The 26,745-nt window shown below is 36.9% G+C and overlaps 1 protein-coding gene across 1 annotated transcript in view; it reads left to right on the forward strand.

The window, feature by feature from the left end:
• Positions 1 to 5,834: 5,834 nt before the first annotated feature.
• LOC128655337 (coagulation factor VII-like) overlaps positions 5,835 to 26,745 on the forward strand; it is a 70,783-nt gene continuing 49,872 nt past the window's right edge. The window contains 5 exon segments of the mRNA XM_053708985.1: positions 5,835 to 5,907; positions 7,932 to 7,976; positions 12,488 to 12,564; positions 16,970 to 17,124; positions 25,551 to 25,575. Of these exon segments, the coding sequence (XP_053564960.1) occupies positions 12,501 to 12,564; positions 16,970 to 17,124; positions 25,551 to 25,575 (244 nt within the window). The 5' untranslated portion in view covers positions 5,835 to 5,907; positions 7,932 to 7,976; positions 12,488 to 12,500.

The following is a 26,745-nucleotide window of genomic DNA, read 5'->3' on the forward strand; positions in this document are numbered from 1 at the left end:
GAACGGCTCACAGCCTCTCCTTTGCACAATATGGAATCTTGATGGAGATGGCTAATATTGCTAACTTTCTAAGTATATTTTTTGCATGGCGGAGGAGGGCTGGGGGGGCTGGGGGTACATTAGGATAAAAAAAAAAATATTATAACTTAAAAAATATTATTATTATTATTTTTTAAAAAAAATGATAAATAAAGTGTAATTACACACATAGGACAGGGGAGGCGCTGCCTCCCCTGCCTCCTATGACGGCACGTCACTGGATCTCCGCGCCCATTCAATGCATCACACAGTGTCAGCTTGACTATAAGCCAATAGAACGGAGTGGGCGTACTACAGAGCAGCTGGATAGGATCTCTGCCCCCACTTGTTGTATGTATTACAGAGAATGTACATGTTGTATGTATTACAGAGTATCAGTGTGATTGTGTTGAGGTGCAATCTTATTGACTAACTTAAAGGGACAGTCAACACCAGAATTTTTTTCGTGTTAAAAGATAGATAATCCCTTAATTGCCCATTCCCCAGTTTTGCATAACCAACACAGTTATAATTATACACATTTTACCTCTGTGATTACCTTGTATCTAAGCCTCTGCAAACTGCCCCCTTATTTCAGTTATTTTGACAGACTTGCATTTTAGCCAATCGGTGCTCACTTCTCGGTAAATTCACGTGCATGAGCTCAATGTTATCTATATGAAACACATGAACTAACACCCTCTAGTGGGGAAAAACTGTCAACATTCATTTAGATTAGAGGAGGCCTTCAAAGTCTAATAAATTAGCATATGAACCTCCTAGGTTTAGCTTTCAACTAAGAATACCAAGAAAACAAAGCAAGATTGGTGATGAAAGTAAATTGGAAAGTTGTTTAAAATTACATGCCCTATTTGAATCATGAAAGTTTTTTTTGGACTTGACTGTCCCTTTAAGTCAAAGTAGCGGAGTGGGAGGTTTACATAATGGATCTTTATCCTAACCTACTCCATTAAGCATTCAGCACCAGATTGAATGTTTCCATGTGAAAGGGTCAGACTGGACAAATCTTTGGAAGCATTTTGGAACACTGGAAGGAAACTCCATGCAGATAGCTTTATAAGTGGGGATGTAGGTTCCTCTCTCATGCTGTGTTTTAATACCACAGGACTAAGTGAGTAAAAGCTCATGCTGCGGTCACAACTTGTGTCCTGAAACTGTTTATACATACAAATTTTTTCATTTGTGTTTGTTGTATATCGATCCTCTGTATGCATGTCACTTTAAAGTACTAGCTAGGAATATGCAATTATGTATGAGGTTTAGCAAGTAAATTTCTTGGTGTGGTACCACTTTATTTTAGTATGGTATTGTGTGTATAAATATATATATATATACAGTATATATATATACATACACTCACCGGCCACTTTATTTAGGCACTTAGGCATCTAGACGTGGTGAAGATGACTTGCTGAAGTTCAAACTCAGCATCACAATGGGTAAGAAAGGTGATTTAAGTGACTTTGAACGTGGGACGTGATGGAACGGGAGATTCGCATCATGGATGTGCAGCCAACAAATCTGCAGCCACTGCTTGATGCTATCATGTCAATATGGACCAAAATGTCTGAGGAATGTTTCCAAAACCTTGTTGAATCTATGTCACAAAGGCAAAAGGGCGTCCAACCCGGTACTAGCAAGGTATATCTAATAAAGTGGCCGGTGAGTGTATATTACTAACTGATCTGGGAGGTTATAAGATAAAAATTTGATATCTATGGTAATTAACTGATAAAGATATTTCCTGGGTGCTGTTTTCTCTTTCCTTTTAAGGATAGTAATGTATATCCTTAATTCTTTCTTTATAATTTCTTTACAATATTGATTAGAGGGTTGCCCCAGTGAGTCTGTTGTAGTATTTTCACCTCTCTCCATCCCCCCCCCCCATATTGTTTCATATTTTTGACCTTGCTATTTGAATTAGCTGTCATAATACTAAGCTTTAAGAAGGCAAAACGCAAATATCATAAAGAAACCAGATGTACGTATAATATCAGTGTGCAAACCGCATAAAATCCATTCTGTTTAGTAACAAAGTAATTAACCATTCCTGAAAAAAAAGTTAACTCATAATACATCTCACTGCCCCTCATTAGACCATGATAGCCTACTGTAAAAATGTTTGAACAATATAAATCTTTAGGTCAAAGTAAGTAAATCCCAATAGATGCCATAAGAGAAGTCCTGCACAGGAAGCAGACACCCAGGATGACATCCAGCAGATAAGACAGGCTAATAAATTACTTACTCCAGTCCTCTTGTAAGAAAAAAGACAGCAAAAGAACTGTTGCAATGAGTGTCGGACAGCTGAACAGATGGTATGCCAAGCATCCAAAGTTATTTGCAATTTAACCAAATAGAAGACAAGCTGTCCCAGATATCATCCTTCATGACTTCTATCATAAACCAGGGGGAGACTTTTGAAAAATAGGGTAATAATAAAACTCTGTTATTGTGATATGATACAGTCTAAGTGAAGTCAACAGTCCAACAGAGCGAGTTCTAAAAATAGCCGTATCCCACGGCTGTTCAAATGTTTCTTTTGATTAACTCATTAACCCACTCAAGTTTTCATGTTAACCCAGCAATAACCATCTGCAATGTTTCAATAGTTCCAGAAGCTTTCACAAATATGCTGCTTGATAAACAGTTTAGTAGCACTGTACTAGCGATTCCCCCTTTAGCTTATAATAGAAGCAGCGTTGGGAAGTGGCAGATAGGAAATTCTGCTGTACCCATGAGTAAGCTGAAGACCATGATCCACAGGGCTGCCCTGTGGATTGCAATGTGTTCATGAGACACCTTTATGTAGAAAACCTCACTCACAAGGGGAATAGCTGGTTGTGCACCTATTACATTTGCAGCATTATCTATCCGGCTGCTCAGAAACATAGGATTCCCCACTGTCTCAGATGCCAAGATTTGAGGTATGTGTTTCTGTCTAAAGTGCCCTGGGACAGCCTCCATCTCTACCACAATTTTGGTTGGGTTACCCATAGACCTCTAAATCTCTAAGGTATTTGCCATCCTTAGTTCTTCATAGAGTAGGCAAGATGCTGTTGAATTAAGGGCCTTCACACCTCCTCCGTAAACCTGCTTCTCAATTCTGCTAGCAGGTGAGCAAATTAATTTAAGAAATGAGTTTGTAGCTTGAATATGGTTGCAGCGTAAAATAAAAGTAGAAACTGCGCACCCATGGCACTGCAATTTAAGAGTACAATGTCGAGGCTTCAGGTATAGAAGAAGACCTCTAAGTAAGAAGTGCGATGCTGAGGGCATAAAGCCATACCGTATTCCAAGACCCTATATTTAGGGTTCGATCATCTAAAGCCGAGCTTCTCCACTAATTTAAGCAAAATGCTGCAAATTCTTCAGCTGAAAATGAAAAAAAAACCAGTGAAGAAACCTTAAGGAGCTGAAGCTCACTGTGACCAGTAAGATGGCTACCACCTGGAAGTCCCCTGGATTTTGATTTTGTAATGATTAGAAAACAGTCTTTTAAGGGCAATGCCCATACAAATGCCCCTTTAGGGGCAATGGGTAGTTTAGTTTTTTTTAGTGTAAGTTTTTTTTTATTTTGGAGGGTTTGGTTTTACTGTTAGAGGGGGGACTTAGTATTTTTTTTAAGAAAAAGAGCTGTTTAACTTAGGGCACTGCCCTACAAAAGGCCCTTTTAAGGGCTATTGGTAGTTTAGTATTAGATTAGGGGGTGTTTTTCTTTTGTGGGAGCTTTTTTTTTTTTTTTTAGGGATTAGGTATAAAAATTTTTATTTTTGATGATTTTGTTTTTTAGTTTCTGTAATTTTAGCTTTTTTATTTTCTGTAATTGTAGTTTAATTTAAACTTAATTTTTTTATTTTTAAAGTAATGTTAGCTTTTTTATTTTAATTGTAATTTAATTTTATTTTAATTTATGTAATGGGGTTAATTTAGGGGGTGTTAGGTTAGGGGGCTTAGTGATTAGTTATTTGCGTTGTGGGTTTTTGGGGTTTAGGGGTTAATAGATGTATTAGCATTATTGTGTTGTGTGTGTTTGATGGATTAGGGGTTAATAGTTTAATAGGTTTATTGCATTGTGGGTTAATGGCAGATTATTGGTTAATAGTTTTAATAGGTAGTTTGCGATGTTGGGGTTGGTGGATTTAGGGGTTAATACTTTTATTAGGTAGATCGCAATGTGGGTGAATTGTGGATTAGGGGTTAATAGTTTAATTAGGCATTTTGCCTTGTGGGGGGTTGTCGGTTTAGGGGTTAATATTTTTATTATTAGTTGCAATGTGGGTTTGATGGCGGATATAGGGGTTTTAGGTGTCAGGTTTATTTTTAGGAGGCGGTTAGACTTTTACAAGAGATTTTATGTTTTTTTTATTTTCTTAGGTGCCGGCAGTTTCTAAATTGCCGTAACTCACTTGTATTTTCGCTAATTTCTGGACATTGTTAGTTTATCCGACTTACGGCATTTTATGAACTGCCGACGGGGTTTATGCAATACCCCTATGTACGAGGTGAAATTACTGGCGGCGCAGGCTTTAGCGCTTGCGCTGAAGCCTGTGCCGTATATGTAATCTCGCCCTAAATCTTTGAGCCCATATAACTTTTCGGTGCAATATTTTGTTTAATCATTTTTATTTAGTTGGGGTTATCATTAGTATAACTATACTTTGTAATGTACTTTTTATGTGTTTTGTGACACTTTTTTGTTTTGCAAACAGTTAACCCGAGCTGTCAGGTCGTGCTAGCCTGGCGCATGTTAACTTCAATTGCGCTCAATCGATTGCCTGTGTTGGGTTTTTCACTCGTATTACAAGTTGAAAGTAAACGCAAACACCCACGTTAGATCCCTTTTTGCTTGCGCAAACTGTTAGCGCTCCACGTGTAACCTAGCCTTTTATATTACATATCTCATACTGTTTAATAACCCTTTAACATCTCTTTAAAGGGACAGTAAACATTTTGAGATTGTAATATAAAATGATAAAAAAAAAACTTTGCAATATACTTTCATGACTTATTTTATCCCCTTTTCCTGTAATTCCAAACTGAAATTGTGAGATTTTCAGTTCCTGTAAGAAAGTATAAGTGCAGAACACTGGTATATTCCACACAGCCATTGGCTGCACATTCTAGTGACCTATTTATAACTGTCTCTAATTGGCCACAGTAGAGAAGGTAACCTAAGTTACAACATGGCAGCTCCCATTGCGTTATAGACACTAAAACTTTATACTTATTTTGTTAATATTTAAACAGCTAATGAAAGTTTAAAAAATACATCTACATTTATTTTCATACTAATCTTTTCTTAGAATGCATCATTCTATCTAGCATTTATTCAGTATTTAATATCCTTGTAAGTAAATACAGAATTCAATGGTGTACTGCAATTTTTGTGTTGTTCCTATGGTCTACTTTTCCCAGAAGTCTCAAAGCCAGAACCCTCTGAACACAAAAACAATTAATTTGTAAATATGTGCTTGCACACAGGTGGTACTCATTGATTTGGTCTTCTGATTGCATGCAATTCTAACCTGAGGGCTGAATTGGGGAAATGCTGTTCTAAAAGTAAAAATGTATAAGCCAGAGAGACTCAGCATTTCGTAAGCTTCTCCACTAGTGTAAAATATTAGCCCATTGACCTCACAGCTTCCTCCCCCTCAGCAGCATCTTGTACACAGTGCATGGGTATTCTGCTTTGTGTTTGATCTGTTTTCTGTGGTCACTGTCAATATTTGTTTGGAATGATGATTAACCAGAAATGAGCTACAAACTTCACCATGTGTGTGTGTTGCCCACTCACAGAATACAAAAAACACCCCTTCCTTTTACAGAAACATCCCTCCAGGTAATGCCGCCACACTCCCAATAAAGGTAAGTGCTAAAATACAACTATTAGTTATATCAAGTTTTGGAAGTCACTAACAATAAATTAGAGGAAATTGAACTTACAGTTTTGGAGAAATTGAAGTAGGAAGACTTCACTTTGAGACTGAACAGATTCTTATAGTAACAACATTTATATGGTGCCACAACTTTAGCAATTTACAGTGTATGCTGTGAGACTGAATTTGGGTTGAAATATAAAAGTTAGAGTATATTTATCAATAAGGGAGGCAGGAAATATGCATAATACAAGATAGGGAATTGAAACAGCCAAAATATTATGTATAATAAGTTAAATAAGTTATATAATCTAAAATGTATTTGAAGATATGTCAATTCATTTAAAAATAATGTTAATTCTCATAAAGGTTGTAGAAGTCCATCAAATACTGTGTGTGCGCGTGCGTGTGTATATGTATGGCACGTGTGCGTGTATGTGTGTAAATAAATGTGTGTAAATAAATGTGTGTGCATACGTATGTATGTTTATGTATGAATGTGTGTGCGTGCGCACATGTGTGGATGTGTATGTGTGTGTATGTATGTGTGTAAATAAATGTGTGTGCATACGTATGTATGTTTATGTATGTATGTGTGTGCGTGCGCACATGTGTGGATGTGTATGTGTGTGTATGTATGTGTGTAAATAAATGTGTGTGCATACGTATGTATGTTTATGTATGTATGTGTGTGCGTGCGCACATGTGTGGATGTGTATGTGTGTGTATGTGTGTGTGTGTGAGTGAGAGAAAGATGGAGTTTAAGAACAAGAGAGAAACAGTAAAAGACAACACAAGACCTTAAACCTGACAGATGCCCCTGCATATTCTTAATACCAGATATATGGCTACAATATTGCCCGTCAGTTATAAATCCACAAACCAAATGAGAGCCACTGCAGGCTCTTTATACATATGACTGGCAACACTAGACCCCACATGATAGCTATATGGCATACATGCCAGCTACAAGCCGTAGACCATACCAACAGTTACTGCATAAACTTCTGTTTAAGTAAATGTAACCCCACATGAAAGGAAGTTGAAGGAGGGGTTTTGTGACCCCACATAAAACATGGAGTGGGGTAAACTTTTGGTCAAGGGGTGGGTTAAGCACGGGGTGGGAATCAGGAAGATGGCACATTGGCGGTTTGAAGCTGCAAGGAGAAGCTTTTGTTTTGTGATCTCTCTTGCAGTTTCAAATCCCCTACCTGTGATAGCAAAGTTGAGGGATTTGTTGCCATGATGGAGAAGCTGGCCGAGGAGAGGGGTGCTTCATGGCTGAGGAGTCAGTTGTCAGCAATGGCAGGACAGTGGAGGAGGGCGGTACGGAGGCTGGGCAGCAGGAGGATCACCGGCAGGCCAGGGGCAATGGTGCTTGCAGCCTCCAGAGTCCAGATGTGGATGTGGGGAAACTGAGATCCAGGGAGGCGGTGCATGGAGCACAAGGACAGCATGGTGGGAGGAGGTGCTCATGGGTAGTGGAACTCCCTGTGGAGCAGCAAAGTGTTGGTGTAGAAGTAGCCACATCCGGAGCAGGAGTGAAGATGCAAGCAGGCCTGGGAGACAGCTGAGCAGCAGGTAAGGCCAGGGCTTCTAGCAGGCTGGACCTTGATCAGGAGGGGGCATGCTCTGAGGAACTGGAGCTAAGAAATGGGGCCAGAGGCAATATGCAAGGTGCCATAGCGTAGGACTGTAGTGCGTTACTGGGCTCTTCTGCTTGGCAAGAGGGTGCAGCTATTTAGGAGCGAGACAGGGTGGAGAGCAGCCCTGATTTATTCGCAATGGAGGGGACCTCTGAGGAAGAAGGGGACCAATGCAGTGAGGTGGGGTGTGGGGAAGTTAATTTTGGGGTTGTCTTTGTGATTAACCGATTAACATCTAGTTTGTTACCTGTTGTGTGCTTGCTCTGGCTTTTTGTGTTGGAATGCTTGTGGATGAATGTGTTTTTTTAATTCTGTTCATATTCATGGCAGGATCAATGTAATAGCTGATTCTTTTTCCCATTTTCAGTGGGCTCAATTTCGGGAGGTGGCACCAGAGGCAGAAGTGGAGGGAGTAAGTTGCCCTGCAAACCTTTTGCAATTCAGTTTTATTTATAGATAAATGGCAGTGGTGAGGGATACTTGGAAACTTGAAAAGCTTATAAGCAGACTTGGTGGCAAGCTTTGATTAGGTGGGGGGTTCTGGAATTGGAGGATGAGTGGTTGAATAGTTTGTTAGAATGGATTGAAGATTGGGGCAGGGTTGGTTTGTCAAGATCTATGGCCTGTAGGAGATTAGCAGCGTTAGCCTTTTTGTTTAATTTACTTGGTATGGTTGATTTAACCAAAACTTTTTGGTCAGGTTGGCAGTTAGGGGCTACTGTAGAAAGAAAGCATGGGGGGATCAGAGCAGGCCTGTAGTTTTTGCTGTTTTACTTAGGTTAATTTAAGGTTTGTTCTTCTAATTTTGAATTGTTACTATTTAGGGCAGCATTTGTCTTAGCCTTTTTTGGGGCATTTCGTATTTCAGAATTGGTGGGGCGAATAGAGTGGATGTTGGGGGGGGGGGGGGGGGGGCTGCAAGCCCAGGATGTCATTCTTAGAAATTGGGAGTTGTGGATATCTGCATAGGGCTAAGACAGGTCAGGAAGGGACTAGTGGGTATTACCCTGTTGAAGCGGTGCTGGCGTATTTAATTCAGAGGCCATTGGGGGGATTCCCATTGCTTATTCATCAAGATGGGTTATTCTTATTACGTTTCTAATTTGTAGCTGTTTTCCGGAGGGTATTGGGTAAGTTGGGTATTAATGCACATGAGTTTGGATCTCATTTCTTGCAGATCGGGGCAGCAACTGAAGCAGCAAGTCTGGGTCTGGATGAGAGTATGTTTCTTTTGACAGGTCCTGTTCACTGTTAGATCATCGGCCATTCGTATATATTTATTGGGCAAGAAAGGGGGGCAAAAAGAGAGCAGCAGTTAAACAGCTAGGGGTTAAGTTGAGTTTATCAATGGACACAGTGGCCCTGAAATGGCTTGGTTCAGATGGTTGGGGTGGAATCAGGTATCAAAGAAGGTTATTTCTTTTGCTATATTGTTTTGGCCTCCAGAGATTTTGGTAATCCATGCTGGGGGTAATGACCTTGGCTTTATGTCTCGAAAAGCCCTTGCAGATAATATTAAAAGGGACATGGGTAGGAGTTGTTCCCGAGTTTAGTTATTATATGGCCTGAAATTGAACCTCGTAGTGTTTGGAGAGCTGTTTGGGATGTTAGATGACTGGTGTCCTCTAGAAAAAAAGATTAATAGAATAATTAGTGGATTTGGTAGATGTGGAATTTGAAGGGGAATCTGGGCGTTGTTTCCTTTTGAAAGACGGAGTTCACCTGAATGAGGTTGGTCTTTACTTATTCAATTTTAACATAAGAGAAGGGGTGATAAAGGCCTTAGCCAGTATGGGGGTTGCTCGTCAGTAGACGTATGGTAGTGGTACCTCCCAGAGAGTGGGGAGAGAAATTGGTGGAGCATGCCAGTGGAAGGCACATTGTTGTTGGGGGCAAGCACCTCAAAAATCCCAAATTGTGTGGTTTATTAAATTTGTTTATGGAATTTTAAATATGTTAAATTAATATAGTTGGCTGTGGCCTTTTCACCCTAATTTCTCTGTATTAGTGTTATTATTGAATGAAAGTTGTACCTAATGTGGGGGTTATGTAAACATTGATTTAACCACGTTTGTGCTAGTAACACATACACATGATTTATTAATTGCCTTTTGTTTCAGGAACAAGAATCAGTGATTAAACACAATTTGAGCCACTAACACATGTGGCAATAATTGAATCCCTTTTGAGATGGGAACACTGACATCATTGATTTACTTCTTTAAGCCACTAACATAAACAAAACAGACATTTAAAAAGGTTTTCGCCAGCAACACCCATTGTGACTTTATCAGACAGAGCACTAATTTACTTTTTTAAGCCAGTAAAACACAAAGAACACAAAGCAGTAATATAACCACTATTAACACATTCAAAAATATTAATTTAACCTTTTTGAACCAGTAAATTGTGTGTTACCTCCAACTTGTGATGGCCACAATACACATAATTGTTCCTCCTTTTGATTTTTTTGGCAGGGGATTATGTTGTACTTTTACAGGCAATAAAAACTACTTAAAGGGACATTAAACACTTTGAGGTGGTAATATAAAATTGTTCATAAATCGTATATATATATATATATATATATATATATATATATATATATATATATAAAATTGGCAATATACTTTCATTGTTTATTTTGTCCCCTTTTCCTATAATTCCATTCTGAAATGGTGAGCTTTTCAGTTCCTATTAGAAATGGAAGTGCACAACACTGTTATATCCCACACAGCCATTGGCTGCACACTCTAGTGACCTATTTATACTTGTCCCTAATTGGCTACAGCAGCTCCAATTGTTTTATAGACACTAAAAATTTACACTTACTTTGTCAATACTTAAACAGCTAATGAAACTTTAAAAAATACATCTACATGTTATTCTCAGACTAATCTTTTCTTTGAATGCATCATTCTATCTAGCATTTATTTAGGGCTAGATTAGAAGTAGAGTGCTAAGTTATCGCACACATTTTTTAAAATAAAAAACAACTGCACTAGGCAGTATTTTGGGGCTTTAAAGTTGGTGGGTGTGGGATGATTGAAAAAAAATAGCACTGAAAAGTGCCTTTACATTGCGGTCTATGGGAACTGTGTGTTCCCAGTAAATATATATGTATACGCTTATATACATATATATTTATGTGTATATATACATATTAACACAAAATATATAAGCATATACATATATTTTAAAATGCTGTAATCGCTGCGCTTAGGTTCTGATCCCGTCTCTGACGGCATCAGAACTAGGCTCCCATTGGAGCCTATGAAAGCGAGTGTTGATATTGCAAAATGCAAGCGATATTTAGCACTCCACTTGTAATATAGCCCATAGGGCAAGATTACAAGTCGCGTGGCAAATCATTTGCGAAAACACTGCACGTTATGACTTTTTCCCATTTGGGGTTGCGCAGCTATTACAAGATGCAAAACAACTTATTTTGCACGCACGTTAAGCCGCTTAATCTAAACAGCCAAATTGCGTGCGCATTCACGTATTTCCCATAGAAGTGAATGGAGAAAACAAATAGAAAAAAAAACAAAACCCTAATATGTTGCGCAAAGCCCATGATGTATTCTCCTTGAAATGTGTACATGAAAATGCAAACATTTAATCTTGTGAAAATGTTTCCAGAACGGAATATGCTCTATTTATTTTTAAATAAATATTTCTCTATATATGTTCTCTATATATGTGATGATTTTTAGACTGATATATATATTTATAGCGAGATATGTATATAAATATATATATATATATACTGTATATGTCTAGATATCTCGAGATCTATATGCGAATATCGCTTTGAAAATCCCTCTGAGATACTGTTTATTGTGCATAAGATTGTAATGTGAAATCTTTTCATTATCTCTATAGTTAAACCTATCTCTATACATATAAATGCATGTTTCTCTATGTATGTATATGTACTGTATGTCAATATAAAATCCCTGCATCTGCTTTTTTTTTTCTAACACCCGAGATCTTGTAACTTTGATCCCTTATAACTTTTGTGTGCAATATTTTTTTAAAATATTTTTTCATAGACAGTAATAATATGAGGGTAACTGTACTCTGTAATGTATTTTTGCAGTTTCGTGAAACTTTTATGTTGTGCAAAACTGTTAACTACAGCTCTTCGAGCGCGTAAAGGATTGTTGCGTAAAAGGTGAATGCGTGTGCGCAATCTTGATTTTTCAAAACTTGTAATAGCTGCGCAATGTAAATTGATTGCGAAAAGACCACATTGTGCGTGGAAAACTCAGAACGTGCTACTTGTAATCTTGCCCTTAGTGTTTAATGTCCCTTTAAAGGTAATTTGTATCTAGCAGGGACTGCATGCTGCCTTTAAATGTTCACAGCTTTGCTAGTAAAAATGGAAAAGCCTTCATAAGCCTGTTAAGAATTTTTTTTTTATCTAGAAATGTTCCTTAGTCTGTTAGCTCTGGACTGGTAATAAATTACATTTGACAAGTATAAAAACATACACTTATTTCTATATATAAAGGAACAGTAAAGTCATAAGTAGACATTCATGATTTAGACAGAGCATACAATTTTAAACAGCTTTCCAGTTTACTTCTATTATTTATTTTGTTTCCTTCTCTTGTTATCTTTTGCTGAAACGTTTATCCATGTAAGCTCAGGAGCAGCAAACGATGTAGTTTCTAGCTGCTGATTGGTGGCTGCATATATATACTGATTGTCATTGGTATATATGCTGTTGGCATTTAGCAATGTTGAGCGGACATAATTTGCTATAGCGAATCATGTCTGCTCGCCATTTAATACATTTATCCCTATAAGTTTGAGTAACTCCACAAGAAAATACAAGTATAGGACATTTCAAATTGTTTTGTGCACACAAACATTCCAGTTTCCATATATCTGTAACATTTAATGTATTTTTTGCAGTTCTTGAAACATCATGATGACAAGTGGCTTCTTGTTTGTGACATTGGTACTACTATCAATCTCATCCTGTAACTCAGGTATCCTTCAAAAGCCTGTGAAGTCAATGTTGCATGTCACATCATCCCTTTAATAACTTTATTCATCTGTCATATAAACACTGCTCCTCACACAATCTAACCTTATGTAATGACTATGTAGTTCTCTATCTTCAAGTGGCGTGCTATTTTTTTCCCTGCTCTTGCGCAAACTATGCTCAAAGTAAAAAAGTAGCGTAGCGGGCCGTGTTATCACGTGTATTACAAGTTGAAAGCAAAAAGTTAGTGCATACATATGTACACATATAAACACATAAATACACATGTATACACACATGTAGACATGCATACATACACACATATACTGTATATATATATATATATATATACAGTATATATATACTGTATATACACACACACACACACACACATATATATATATACATACATACACACATTGGATCCCTTTCCAGTCAAACACCTTGCCAAATACCATATCCCTTTTACCACTTTTAAACCTTTTTATCAATAGTTAAATTATATTTTTTATTAAAATGTGTATATATGAGCGTAAACGTTTATTTTAATATGTTTTGGATGTGTTTACTTCGGATCTCAAGTTGTGCTAAATAATCTAGGGCAGTTCCGGCTTTTGCTAGAGTGCAACCTATACCTTTCAACATGTAATACCAGCCCTATTTAGTGCGGCTGTGATGTCCAATTAAAGATTAGGTTGCTATGATTTCTTAAACCAATTTTCCGAGATATCAGGACACAAAGTCAACCTTGACAAGTGTGAAGCGTTACCAATAGCCTTACCACAACACACCAGAAAACTAATAGAAACTAATTTTGATCTAAATAGGGCTAAACATTCTTTAAAGTATCTGGGGATCCACCTCACCACATATTTTAATCAGCTCTATAAACATAACTACATACCTATATACAAAGAAATTAGAAGGGACATAAACAAATGGAGGACATTTACATTCTGACTGTCAGCAGTGAAAATGAATAGTTTACCTCGCTTACTATACTTGTTTAGAGCTCTTCCCACTAGAATACCAATCCCAGACTTAGCTTTCTTACAGTCAGAATTAGTGGCATTCATAAGGGGGGAAAATATGTCTAGGATTCTATCCTCAATGATAACAAGACATATAACTCTAGGAGGGGTGGGAGCTCCGAATCTGATAGACTATTATAAAGCATCCAGACTGGCACAAACTACTCTATTAAGGGGAAACTCCAGAGAGATCCTTTGGATGACTCTGAAAGCTCATTTAAACGGTTCCACTTATCCTAACGCAATTTTATGGGATAAACCATCCCAAAGTAGATACTTAAACAATACAAACCCTCCACCTTGGATTCCACCATTCACACATGGTCCTCTATGACCAAACTAGCGAACCTACTTCCGACCCATTCATTGATGATACCTCTTTGATGCATTCTTCCCACTGACAGTGTAAATACGAACCAAAACTTGCGTAACAAAATACTGGAAAACTAATGCACCTACATGGGTGGAGATCCGAAACAAGATATCTTCAACATACACAATGTATGAATCGTCAGCCTGGATTTTAGATACAAAAGACCTAGTCAACAAAATCTGGTTTTATTGGCTTTTAAAAGGGAATCCCAGCACTTAAGACACACCAACACAGGTGACAGAAAGTCTATAATTCCAACCTACTAGGGACATTTCAGTGCTCTCGGTTTCTCACTTTATTTTTTTATGTAATTTTTTTTTATTATTATTTTATGTTTCAGATAATTTAGTTGTTTTATGTTTTACCTGAAATTTTAATCAGGTAGTAAGTACACTAAAGTTTAACTACCAAGTGAGGTGCCTAGACTCTCTCCAACTTTTCTCACTTGATGCAAGAGAACTTACCGCAAACTGGAGTTTATCATTTAAAATTACTAAAATTCACCACAGAATGATTAGGAGACACTGGACACTCAGTGAGAAATACTCCTCACTTGGCAATTCCCCCAAGGCAGAAAATGCAGCATGTCTGCAGAAAGAACAGGGCACATGCAGGAACTGTTAGCATGTTCACTTTGCAGTGCTGCTCCACATCAGCCTGTTCTATTCTAACAATGTTGTGCTCTGGCTGCACTGTGTATGTTTTCTTCAACACAGTGCAGCATGAGAGAAGCACTGTTTGAAGAGAACAGTCAAACACCGAGCAGCGCTAAAAAGTGGAAGCACATTGATGACTGGGTCTCAGGCATTTTTTTAACCCCACCTCCTAGCATTTCCCAGTCTGTAAAATATGTGACTCCTGAATGTAAGACATTCTTGTAAGAATTTGTTAACTACATTTTTACTACAGAAAATCTTTCAATAAAAAAAATCTCATTGCAGAAAGTGGAGAAAAGTTCTGCCTCTGGGGGCAAACCTTAAATGATGTTGTTAAAAAGAGGTTCAAAACTATAGGAGATACAGTGTACTTGCCTTTTACATGTTTCTTGTAATGTTATAATCAATCAAAATATTAAAATAAAAATATTTAAACATAAAGATTAGGTTGCGCTAGAGCAATGTTGGCCGCAATAACCATTCTCTGGTAAATGGGATTTACCATTGACTTGTAATATCAAGCTGCACGCTAATATTAGCGCTAATGATGTGCCACTTGTAATCTCGCCCTAAATGGGAAATCAGGTATTCAATGCTTCTTATAAGTTTGTTACCGCTGTACTACTTATGTACTGTTACTGCATATATAGAGCACTCGGGTACTATAAAAGTCACAACTTGATACTAGGTCATAATTGAAGGTTGACAAATTTATATCTAACGTAGAAGCATGCAAAACTGTAATTAAATGAGAGCAGTGTGTAGATTTATACATAGGTGTATTATTACCAAAAGTTAGAAACAAGCTAGAATTTTAAAAATAAAAAGCTATATTTTATGAATCATGATTCTCTGGCTCATATTACTTTGGCGCTGCCTACACAGCTATACTTTCATCTTGTCCTTCATATTATTCTAGCAAGGGCAAGAGTGATCCAGGGGAGGGTCCTTGTTCTGTGCATCCCAGCCATAGTTCCATAACTCTGACAAATGTCAGGTCCCTTGACTAGGAAATTGTTTTAAATAATAGAGGTATGACATCATATTGCAAGGTTAGTAAAATGACTAATCATTAATTATTAAGTATTTTTAAAAAAAGTGTTTTAAAATACATATTCGTCAAAATAAAGTTACATTTTTTTTTAATCAACATTAACTGTCTCTTTAATAAAGCAATATTACAATCTTTCAAACATTAACAATTTTAATTTCTAATATTGTTTTAGAATTTTCAACACACACATATACGCTGTACAAAGTATCCTTATTACCTGCCCCTGTAAGGCTCATTCCTCGAATCCTCTCCCAACATTAAGTGTGTCCTTTATAAATAATAAAACAATCTATGACACCACCTGATACCATAAACACTTTTTCTATATACTAAATACTGGATTTACATTGCATTTTCTCATATTCTCACCTCTTTTGATGGTGCCCCTCTCGCCCTGGCCAAAAGGCATGCCTGACTGCTACATGACATTGGCAGCCTATAAGTTCCCCCTCTCTTCAGAAGTACAGCAGCAACTAGGCATTTCATTTTTAAAACTGATGCTCGTGCTGAGCATTGGTTTCACCATTAGACCTGTCCTCAGGAATAAATTGCTTTGCCCCTGCTCTAGTACATCTAATAGAAGTCTATTCCAAATATTAATGTATTATTTCCCTTTCTCTTACTCACCACTAGGGATGGCCGAATGTTTTTAAAAAATCTAAATTTAAAACGAATTTTGATACATTCGTTCATTCGAATCCAATTTCGAATGTTTACATGACAATCTAACATTATAATTTAAAATTTTCAATAACATTCGAAAATATTCGTTTGAATAATAGAATAACTAGCTATGTATTTTGTATCACATTCAATTTTGAAATGTAACATTCAAATTCCAAGTAGTATTTAAAGTCTACAACTGTGTTTTATAAATGTAATATTCGAATTCAAATGGTACATTCAAATTCAAATGTAACATATTTCTAGTCTTATACTGTGTTTTATAAATGTAATATTCAAATTTAAATGTGACATTTAAATTCAAAATAGTATTTCTAGTCTACAACTGTGTTTTATAAATCTAATATTCGAATTTGAATGTGACATTCAAATTCAAAATAGTATTTCTAGTCTACAACTGTGTTTTATAAATGTAATATTCGAATTCGAATGTAACATTCGAAATCAAAATAATATTTCTAGTCTACAACTGTGTTTTATAAATGTAATATTCGAATTTGAATGCAACAATGTTTGAATTTTGTATATTAAGTGTAGTTCTGTTATGTCACCCGACCGGACTAAAGACTGGTTTGTTAGCGCCACTGATTATTTATTTCTACATACCACAGTGTTTATAGGACGGGAAATGGCTCACCATGTGCTGAAAAAGCGAGCCAACCATTTTATAGAAGAAATAATGCCTGGCAACCTGGAGCGTGAGTGTTACGAGGAGACGTGTTCAAAAGAGGAAGCCAGAGAAATCTTCAAATCCCAAGAGAAAACAGTGAGCATATTTTATTATAAATTTATAAATTCAATCTCCAGGGAGTAGGAAGTTAAATGGACTTGGAATTCTTATTTTCTTTATTATGCATTTAAAATTGAAAAAGTTCTATAAGTGCTAAATATATATATATATATATATATACACACATATATGTATATGTATGTGTATATATATATATATATATATATATATATAATTATTATTTATTTGCCAATTCCTTGTTAAATTTACATTTAGAATGGCTAAACGTTTGCACTTTAGCTTGGATTGTCAGTTACTATAAACCCTGAACATGTGAATTTTAGTAAGGCTAGAGCTATGTTAGTTATATTCATATAAACTGACATGAATAATACTTTTAGTCTATAAATGTAAACCTTCAAAGACTGTTGCTTGCACATTCGAATTACACTTCTGAAATTTAATTTTGGTGAGCACAGACACCAGATCAAAGTAACTTTTGATGTCAAATTTGTTTTACAGAAAGATATAACTTTTATATCAGAATTGCTAATGAAGAGAGATTCTTTTTTTAATGGAAATATTTTTAACACAATTTCATTTATGTTTATGATGTACTACTGTACCAAGAGTCTGTCCAAATAGCATAGTTGATCATGCACCTTGTACCTAAATTGAACTTCCCAATGTCAAGCTTCCCTCAAGGTGATCTGAATTTTTATTTTTTCACATAATCAAACAGTAGAGGAGGTTGAAGGAATCCATCAAGGTCAGCCTTAACCGATCTTTTTAATCCTTGTTGTCATAACAAACCAGTCAAATTAATTGTTAGTAAAATGTTTAATAAGTCTACATATCTTACACTAGCAACTGTAACCTTCAAATTTTTTAGCAAAAAATAAATCATATATATATATATATATATATATATATATATATATATAATTTTTTTTTATAAGATATGCATTTTATTTGCAGCCATTACCAACTCAGGCAAAGATTTTCATAGTTTGATTACTCCTAAATGTTTGGCTCTTGTCTACTCATATCTTCAAGTACCCATATAACTTTTCTAGTCCTTATCTGAACCCTTTCTAGTTCTGCAAAAACCTTTTTAATAACTGGTTCCCTTAATTATACTCCATTGTAAACACAAGACCTTATTAAAGATTTATATACCCTTACAATAATAAAAATAATAATAATAAGAACAAAATTATGATTTATTTTGTGTACCTTTCATGCATGATGTCTTATTTACTTTGTAGCTACTGGCTGGCATTGAGGACTACATTTTAATTTATTGTCTACAAGAACCCCTAAATCCTTTCCACCCCTGTTTTGCCAAGTCTTGTTCCATTTTAGTAATCTTATATTTATCTGTGTTATATCTCATTTGCCATTTTCCAACCCATTCTTTCGGTTTTTGCAAATCCCCTTGCAAAGCAATGATATCCTTCTTTGACCTTATCACTTTACAAAATTTAGTATCATCTAAAAAGAACTGTGGCCAATCCTTAAGGGACACAAGTTACTACTTTTGTCAAAGTTGCGCATTATCGGGGGATGCTTCCGGGTAGCGACCAAGATGGCCGACTTAGTTTAGTGCTCTGAGGGCTCACTGATGAATTCGCTGCTTATCAGTGTATATTTACTCCATCCACACTCAATTTATGTCTGATCTGGAATACTATATTTTTTTGAGCAAATTAATCTGCCAAGAAGCCTAATACTTGTGTGCTAAGGTACCGGAACGGCAGGACTGCAGTGGCAACACACATGCGTCTGAGGCCTTCGTCTAACCCCCCCGGTTTATCCGGGTATAACAGCCATTCTGAGCTGTAGATCTGAGGGAAGTCGTAATTGTAAGAATTGGAGCAGAAGCAGCTTTTGGGATATAATTTTACAATCCGAGCACACCCATTCAGAAAGCGGTGAAGGTCTGCTATGGAAACAGTAATGGCCGCTATCGATCTCTGGGAAAAGGAGATGCACTCACATCCGGAGACATTTTGAGAAATTAGAACAAGAGCTATGTAAAATCCTACAGTTGTCAATCCCCCCAGAGCCCCTACAGAGAACTTGGACACTGAGCATGGTCGGCATCGGAAATGGATTGTTGGCTGGTGCGGTGCTGGGGGCCTCTTCAGGACCAAGCTCTACATTGCTTACAACGCAGGAGGCTGAGGCCCCGATGTACCCGATCAAGTCTGTGACCGCATTCTCACTACTGGAGCCGCTCACGGATCAGCAGCTGTGCACGCATGAGGAACGCAGCTTGCAGGTGGACTGGCGATGCTTGACTACCACTGATAATAGACAGAATACAATCTTACCCCCTTTGTGGAAGGGTGAAATGGTGTACATCAGGAACCCGGTATCCCCCATTGCTGGCCTAGAAACGCAGACAGTCAGAAATCTTCTGAAAATGGAGCCCCTAGATGTGGCATTTGCGCGAACAGAACTTTCAGCCCCTGGAAACCCCCAATATAGGAGAAGAGCTTCTAACTCCCAATATTTTCAGAGAGAAGGAGTAGGTTAAGCAGTTCAATTCTATATTCTGCACATAATCAAGCTATTCATGAGTATTCCATGGGACTTTTGCATGACAACATAATTTGTTAGATGTTGAAGATGCCTATCCAGCTCAAGATAAAAACATTACAGTCACTGCTTACACCTTAATTCATGAGGGTTTGCTAGACAATATTTTTATTCTGCTCACAATATTTAAAACTGATATTTGCCACTCATATACCCAGCTAGCTATTTAGTGGGCTCCTAAGACTGAAATTACCAGTATGGGGGATGATGGGATGTAATTTCACCTGCACTTCTTATTGTGTTCCTATTTAGTGGGGCAGATCTCTTTCATTTTACATTTGAGTATTTACCTCTTTAGCCTTTTTGATGTGTATATATAGATATGCTTAACTTGTTTTCATTTAAAACTGAACTGCTTAAATAACATAGTCAGAGGCAGCTTATACTAATTTTTTACCTGCACCTTATTCCTATGACATTATTGTGTGTATCCAAATGTTTTACACTGCTGGGCCTTTCAAGAGTCACCCTAGCCACGGTGCCTAAACCTTATCGGTATATGTAACTTGAAATGGTTTATTGGGCCACAGGATAGTTAAGTGTTATAGAGGGATAATATAGAACATGGCCCTTGATGCCATACTCTGCCAGCATCAGTATGCACATTTTAAGCCCCTTATATGTTTGGTTATTGTCGAGCTGTCTGTGGCCGAGACGGCTAGACAATCTAAATTCATGTAACACTGAAACTGGTACTTCAGGTTAGGGAGGGATAAAATAGGACATTGAGACAGCTAGACACCTAAGTACTACTCCTATTAGGGCGGACAGTCAAGTCAGTTGGCTTATAAGGTACTGATCCAGGACAGCATTTATCCCATATGGCATATATTCCTACAGAGACAATAGACCACATCAGGTTAATAAAATCCTGGCTGCTCTAGGTAGGGTTTAGCTTGCATGGCTATAGAATAGTTCCCTCATACCCACCTAGCTGGCTAGTTGAGTTAGACCCATACATATCCTCCAAATAATAGTGAATGTCAATGTAGATTCTAAACGGGCATCCCTCCTGCAGGTCCACACTGGAGACCTAATACCCTATAACTAGCGGATGATTACTCTCATTCCTGTTTATATTTCTGATCTGCTTCTACTGCAGACCATAGAACTTCCCTCATTGGGCACAAGAGTGTCCCTTGTCCTCTATTAAGTTACGGGTTTTATGTAAGTTTTTCAGTTTAAGTTTATCTTGTAGATTTGAACCCTATAAAACCAGAAAATGGAGATTCTCCACAGGAGATCCAAAAGTGGTTTCCATACTTTCAGAAGTTACCTTCTTTGGTTCTGTTTAGAGTGTCATAAGGGCCCAAGAGTGGCCTTCTAGGTCATTTTGAAGGTACAGAGCTTTACCGGCACTAAATATATTACCTAATCTATGATTGTTATGGCACAAAATCACGCTTTGACTAAGCAATCTAGTAAGTATTAATTGAATTTGTGGAAAATACCTGTCTGTAAAACTTCCATTGACATGTATGCCTTGTTTGCCTTTTAATGAATCTCAATAAAAATAAAAAATAAAAAAATTGCGCATAATCCATATACTACAGCTATTTTTATCTGTCTTTTAACCAGCTGTTTATCAAAGGGCAAACTTTACGAGCTATTCCAAGTTCCTTATTTTATACAATAATCTTCCATGTGGCATTGTATCAAAAGCCTTTGCATGCAAAAAAGAAAAGTATATCACATCAAGAAATTTGCTTTTATATATTTTCACAATTACTTTATCTTAGAAACGAATTAGGTTAGTTTAGTATTACTAATTTGTCATAAAACCATCTGGCATGTTAATCATGATCTTGTTTTCATGTGTATACTTTTAATATAATTATTTCAGTCTTCTCTAGAAGTTTCCCACCACTGATAAAATACTTTATAATTTCTTAGATAAGATCTCGTTCACTCTTTAAAAAGTGGCAACAAATTAGGTTTGGGTTTCCTTTGCACCATTGGATATATTAAATTTGGACCTGGTGCTTTATTTACCTTAATATTATCTAAGTTCGTCCTTACATCATCTATTGTGTAATACATTATTGGTATGGATATTGAATTTCTATTTAACATTTTGTATCTTTGATTGGTTCCTCTTTTGTATACAAAAAAGATACACATGTATTTAGTGCCCTAACCTTCCCTTGATCACCATTGATTATTGTAAACTCTTTTTAGTGCTCTGATATTTTCCTCCTTAGATTTATTTTTTTGCCATTTTCACACTTGAAACATCTTTCACTTTGAAAGGAGGAATCAGTACTATACATATTTAGTAATTTAAATGCCATGTGCATATTTCTTATTTCTATGTCCAAGTTTTATTGAGCCACATTGTTTTTTTTTTATTTGAAAACATATGCTCCCAAATTATGCATATGCATTTTTAAGTTCCCATTAAATCATTAAATTTGCATTTTTAAATTTATGGAACTTAGCTGGACCCTTCAACAATGCCCATGGGAATTGATTTTAAATAGTACTTATTATGATTAGCCAAATAATCTTGAACTAGATAAGTATGGTATTATTTCTGTATTATGTCACAACACTAAATGTATATGTATTACTAGTTAGTTCATTTATTAATTGTGGCATGTAAATATGTCTATTGGATTTCAAGTTTAATTTCCTCAATCTATTTCAGGTTAATTAAAATCTCATATGATTAGAACTCTTTCACAGATGACCCCACCGGTATAATTTCAGATAATACTGCCCTGTATGTTCTTGCCTTACACTTACTTCTTTGCTCCCTAAATGCATTTTTGGTCACTTCACTTCCTGCTTTGTTCCATGACCTTGACTGCTGGATCAATTCCAGACCCCTCCAACAATCTTCAATACTATCCATAATATGGCAAACCTCGGTAACTGGCAGGCTGCAAACTGTTCTGTTCTAACATAATCCCATACAACTAGCACTTGTGTTTCTTAGATAAACACTAGCACATAATATGTGTACTTTAAGGGAGGTATTGAATTATTTTGATATTATCTGTCTCGTTGTCAATACTCTCCTTGTTATTCCTAGTCCCTGTTCATCACAAAGTGCCTAGGAGCTCATAGTCATAGAAAGCTTTATTATTTTTTGCATATAATGTCCGGGGGACTGTTCTCCATAACTTTCTGGTTTGTCTTTATTATACCAAAACAGAGCAAATAAACTCTTCCCTCTATATATTTATTAATAAATAATATATTTAATCTGTTGGTATCAAACTGCCCTTTTACTCTCTGACCTCTACTTCCCCTTCTGTAACCCAGATAATTCACTAAACAACCTCTTCTTCACCAGCTCCTTCCCCACTGTTATTAGCATGTGCAACCTGTGGTGTTACAGTGCATTACAATCTGTTTATCACAAGCTTCTATTGAGGCAATATGAGCCAACTTGCCACAGCGTCAGCTGCTACTGTAGTGCAAACATATAACAAGCTGTCTTCCTTTAACTCTCCTGTATACTGTATTTAACACTTCACATTCCTTTACCCCTGAACTCAGATGTAAAACTATTCCAATTTATAACAAAGGCACTAATATACAGACCCTGCAGGTTCTTCCTTACCCTTCAACACTTGTGTAAAAATGTGCTATCCCCACACACTTATATAGTTTCATTTTAAGGGGCCGATTTACCATTGCCCGTATTGGCCCCAGTGCATCTGTTTCTGTGCGAGCCTTCATGCTTGCCAGAAACAGCAGATAAGAAGCAACTGCTCCTTAACTCATCTGCCTGCTCTAAGGCTGCGGACATAAATCTGCCCGATCGTGTACGATTGGGTTGATTGACACCCCCTGCTAGTGGCTGATTGGCCGCAAATCTGCAGGGGGCGGCATTGCACAAGCAGTTCACCAGAACTGCTTGTGCAATGTTCAATGCCGACAGTGTATGCTATCGGCATTTAGCGATGTCTGGCGGACATGATCTGCTACAGCGGATCATTTCCACCAGACATTGATAAATCGCCCCCCCTGTGTTAAAGAGTTCAGAGTCAGACGGAAAGGTCCTAAACTAATGAAGAAATTCACAGCTCATTTTGTGCAAGTTTTAAGGAGAAATAATGTACACAAATAGCTTTCTGGTAAACACATCTAATTTGTGCCCATGATGATCTAACAACAAACACTTATAAAAACAAAATTACTAAATAACTTATCAAGTATCCAGATAGCTCAGCAGATATAGGATCTCATTCATCTGATGAAATTATCAGGTTCAAAAGACATGTGCTAATAAAGTAAAATTGCCATCGATTCCTGTCCCTGTCGGCCTCCTCTGCCTTGTCTCTATTTATTGTACCCCAGGTATAGTGTTGGCACATATTATAAATAATAGTAATAATAATAATTACATGCATGGATCCAACACAGAGACTTGTCTGGCAACACAGACAGTCCCACAGGAACCAATCAGTGCCATTGGAGTCACGTGATCGCAGTGACAGGCAGTCACTGATACAACATGACAGCCAATTATTAAAATCATTGGCTGTCTGCATTTCCCTTTACTCTCTCTTTCCTCAGTGTGATCTGAAGCGAGTGAGGAGAAGAGATCACTCCTACAAAGTGTCCCAAACAGTTAAATACATCTCTAATAAAAAAAACTTTTAGTGAAAATGTTCTATCCTTTAGTTGCTGAGCACAGAGTCATTGCTCTGATCAATTGGTGGGAAGCAGAAATTGGAGTTGGAAGTGGGAATTGGTGGATGGGTTGAGGGAGTTAGTGTTAGGTAGGAGTAAAATCTGTTCATGGGTATTACTGTACTCGTGAGACATTACAAAATACAAATATGGGTGTTTTATTGCAGTAATCAGGATTATGATATTCACAATAAAAGATGTTTGGAAAAAATAAAATGTCTTAATTTCTCACACTTTTATTCAAATTAAATTATAGTTCATATATAAATACTTAGGGGCCGATTTATCAACCCTCTGTCCGATATGATCCGATCAGCGGATCATGTCCGACAGACATCACTGAATGCGGAGAGCAATACGCTCTCCACATTCAGCATTGCACCAGCAGCTCTTGTGAAATGCTGGTGCAACGCCGCCCCCTGCAGATTTGCTAGCAGGGCATGTCAATCAACCTGATCGTATTCGATCGGGTTGATTTCCCGCGATGTCTGTCCGCCTCCTCAGAGCAGACAGACAGTTTATGGAGCAGCGGTTATGGAGCAGCGGTCTTTAGACCGCTGCTTCATAACCGGTATTTCTGGCGAGCCTGAATGCTCGCCAGAAACACAGGCTTTCAAGCTCCATACGGATCTTGATAAATAGGCCCCCTAATGTCAAAAGAAAGCCCTACATGTCTTCTAAAAGACTATATATAATTGCGGGTGTCCTTAATGTAAAAGAGGTAAATTATGGTTGAACAAACATATGGCTCAAATTATAGGTTTTGTTTATCTTCAGAACTTGGACGATTGCCTCCTTCCTTAAAGGGACATTAAACTGCTGGGTACAACTACAGTATTATGGTTACTACTGACCATACTTATGTTTTCCTCCTGTACCTGCAGCTCTCTTTAAAGCTGTTCTCTTATTTTAACTCATTACAGAATCCAGCGGCTAAAGCTCTGCATTTTATACTGGGTGCCGCCATCTTGTAGCTCACGTATTGTTACATCCTGTGATAGGAGCAGTGCACTTTTACAGATCTAGCTTTTTGGCAGAAGTGTTACATTTTTACAGTTTAAAGTAAAACAAATATAAGCTTTACCGGTGTTACGATGCAGAAAGAAACAGCACAATAATAAATAATTATCATAGATAGATAGATAAATAGATAGATAGATAGATACTGTAGATAGTGAATCGACTAATCTTGTTTATCAATTTTTATTTTTCAGACAGAGTTTTGGTATCACTATAAAGGTGAGTGGTAGAGCCAACTGTATATATGTGTCATTTTTTGGCATGTAAATATATTTAGTATATTTGTTGTTTATTATGGATCTTCAATTGTGTAAGTATATTTATTCAGGGCAGGGTTGCTTATTTGAAACCTAAGTGGGTCTTAAAGGGACCCAATATTTTTCTTTTATGATTCAGATAGAGCATACAATTTTAAACAACTTTCCAATTTACTTCTGTTATCTAATTTGCTTAGTTCTCTTGGTATCCTTTGCTGAAAAGGATACCTAGGTAGGCTCAGGAGCTGGGAGCTAGTAGCTGATTGGTGGCTGCATTTATATGTATATTGTAAAGGATACCAAGAGAATGAAGCAGCATTCATAAAATTCGTAAAAATTGGAAAGTTGTTTAAAAACGTATGTTCTATCTGAATCATTAAAAAAATATTTGTTTTTATGTCCCTTTAAATCTTGGCAGCCGTATATATTATCTTCCTCATTCTTAAAGGGACAGTTCACCCAAAAATGTTCCCCCTTTTAAATTGTTCCTAATGATTCATTGTACCTGCTGGGGTGTTTTAAATTGTTGACAAGTAGCTCCTTTACCCCTATTTTGGCATTTGAAATAGCTGATTTAGCCTGTGGTATCCCAACCTATACTGAAAGTTTCTATACTGGAGTATATTCTATTGAATAGCCAAAGTAAACACAGCCAGCAGAAGAGATTACACTTTCAGTGGGGGGCATAATACTTAAAGTGAAGGTAAAGTTACCTTGACGCTGGTCCACAATCCAATTCTTTGATAGAAATAAATAGGAGTTTCATTGATGATTTTTAAAAATATTTATTATAAATCCAGTAATCTTGGCTTTAATTCCCCTTTTTCAGCTCCGCAAAATCAACCCGTTTTTTAAATTTTTTTATCTCCTGGTCACGTTTTTATATCAGCCAGTTGAAAATCTGGCCGTTAGGCGGCCGTGACCCCACGTCATCCGCCTACTGGATGCTATGCTCATGCGCTAAAATGTCTTCATCTCTAAGTAAAAGCGCGTTCCCGTTTGTTTCCTCTGTTTCGCCGACTATCGCATGCGCATTTGTGATTGCTATGTCAATTTGCGCAACGGTAGGGAAATATATAGATTTAAATACAATAAAAATAAAAATATATATATATATAAAATAAAGTTAGCG

This window comes from Bombina bombina, chromosome 4 (genome assembly GCF_027579735.1).
Source record: "Bombina bombina isolate aBomBom1 chromosome 4, aBomBom1.pri, whole genome shotgun sequence".
In the NCBI taxonomy this organism is placed as follows: domain Eukaryota; kingdom Metazoa; phylum Chordata; class Amphibia; order Anura; family Bombinatoridae; genus Bombina; species Bombina bombina.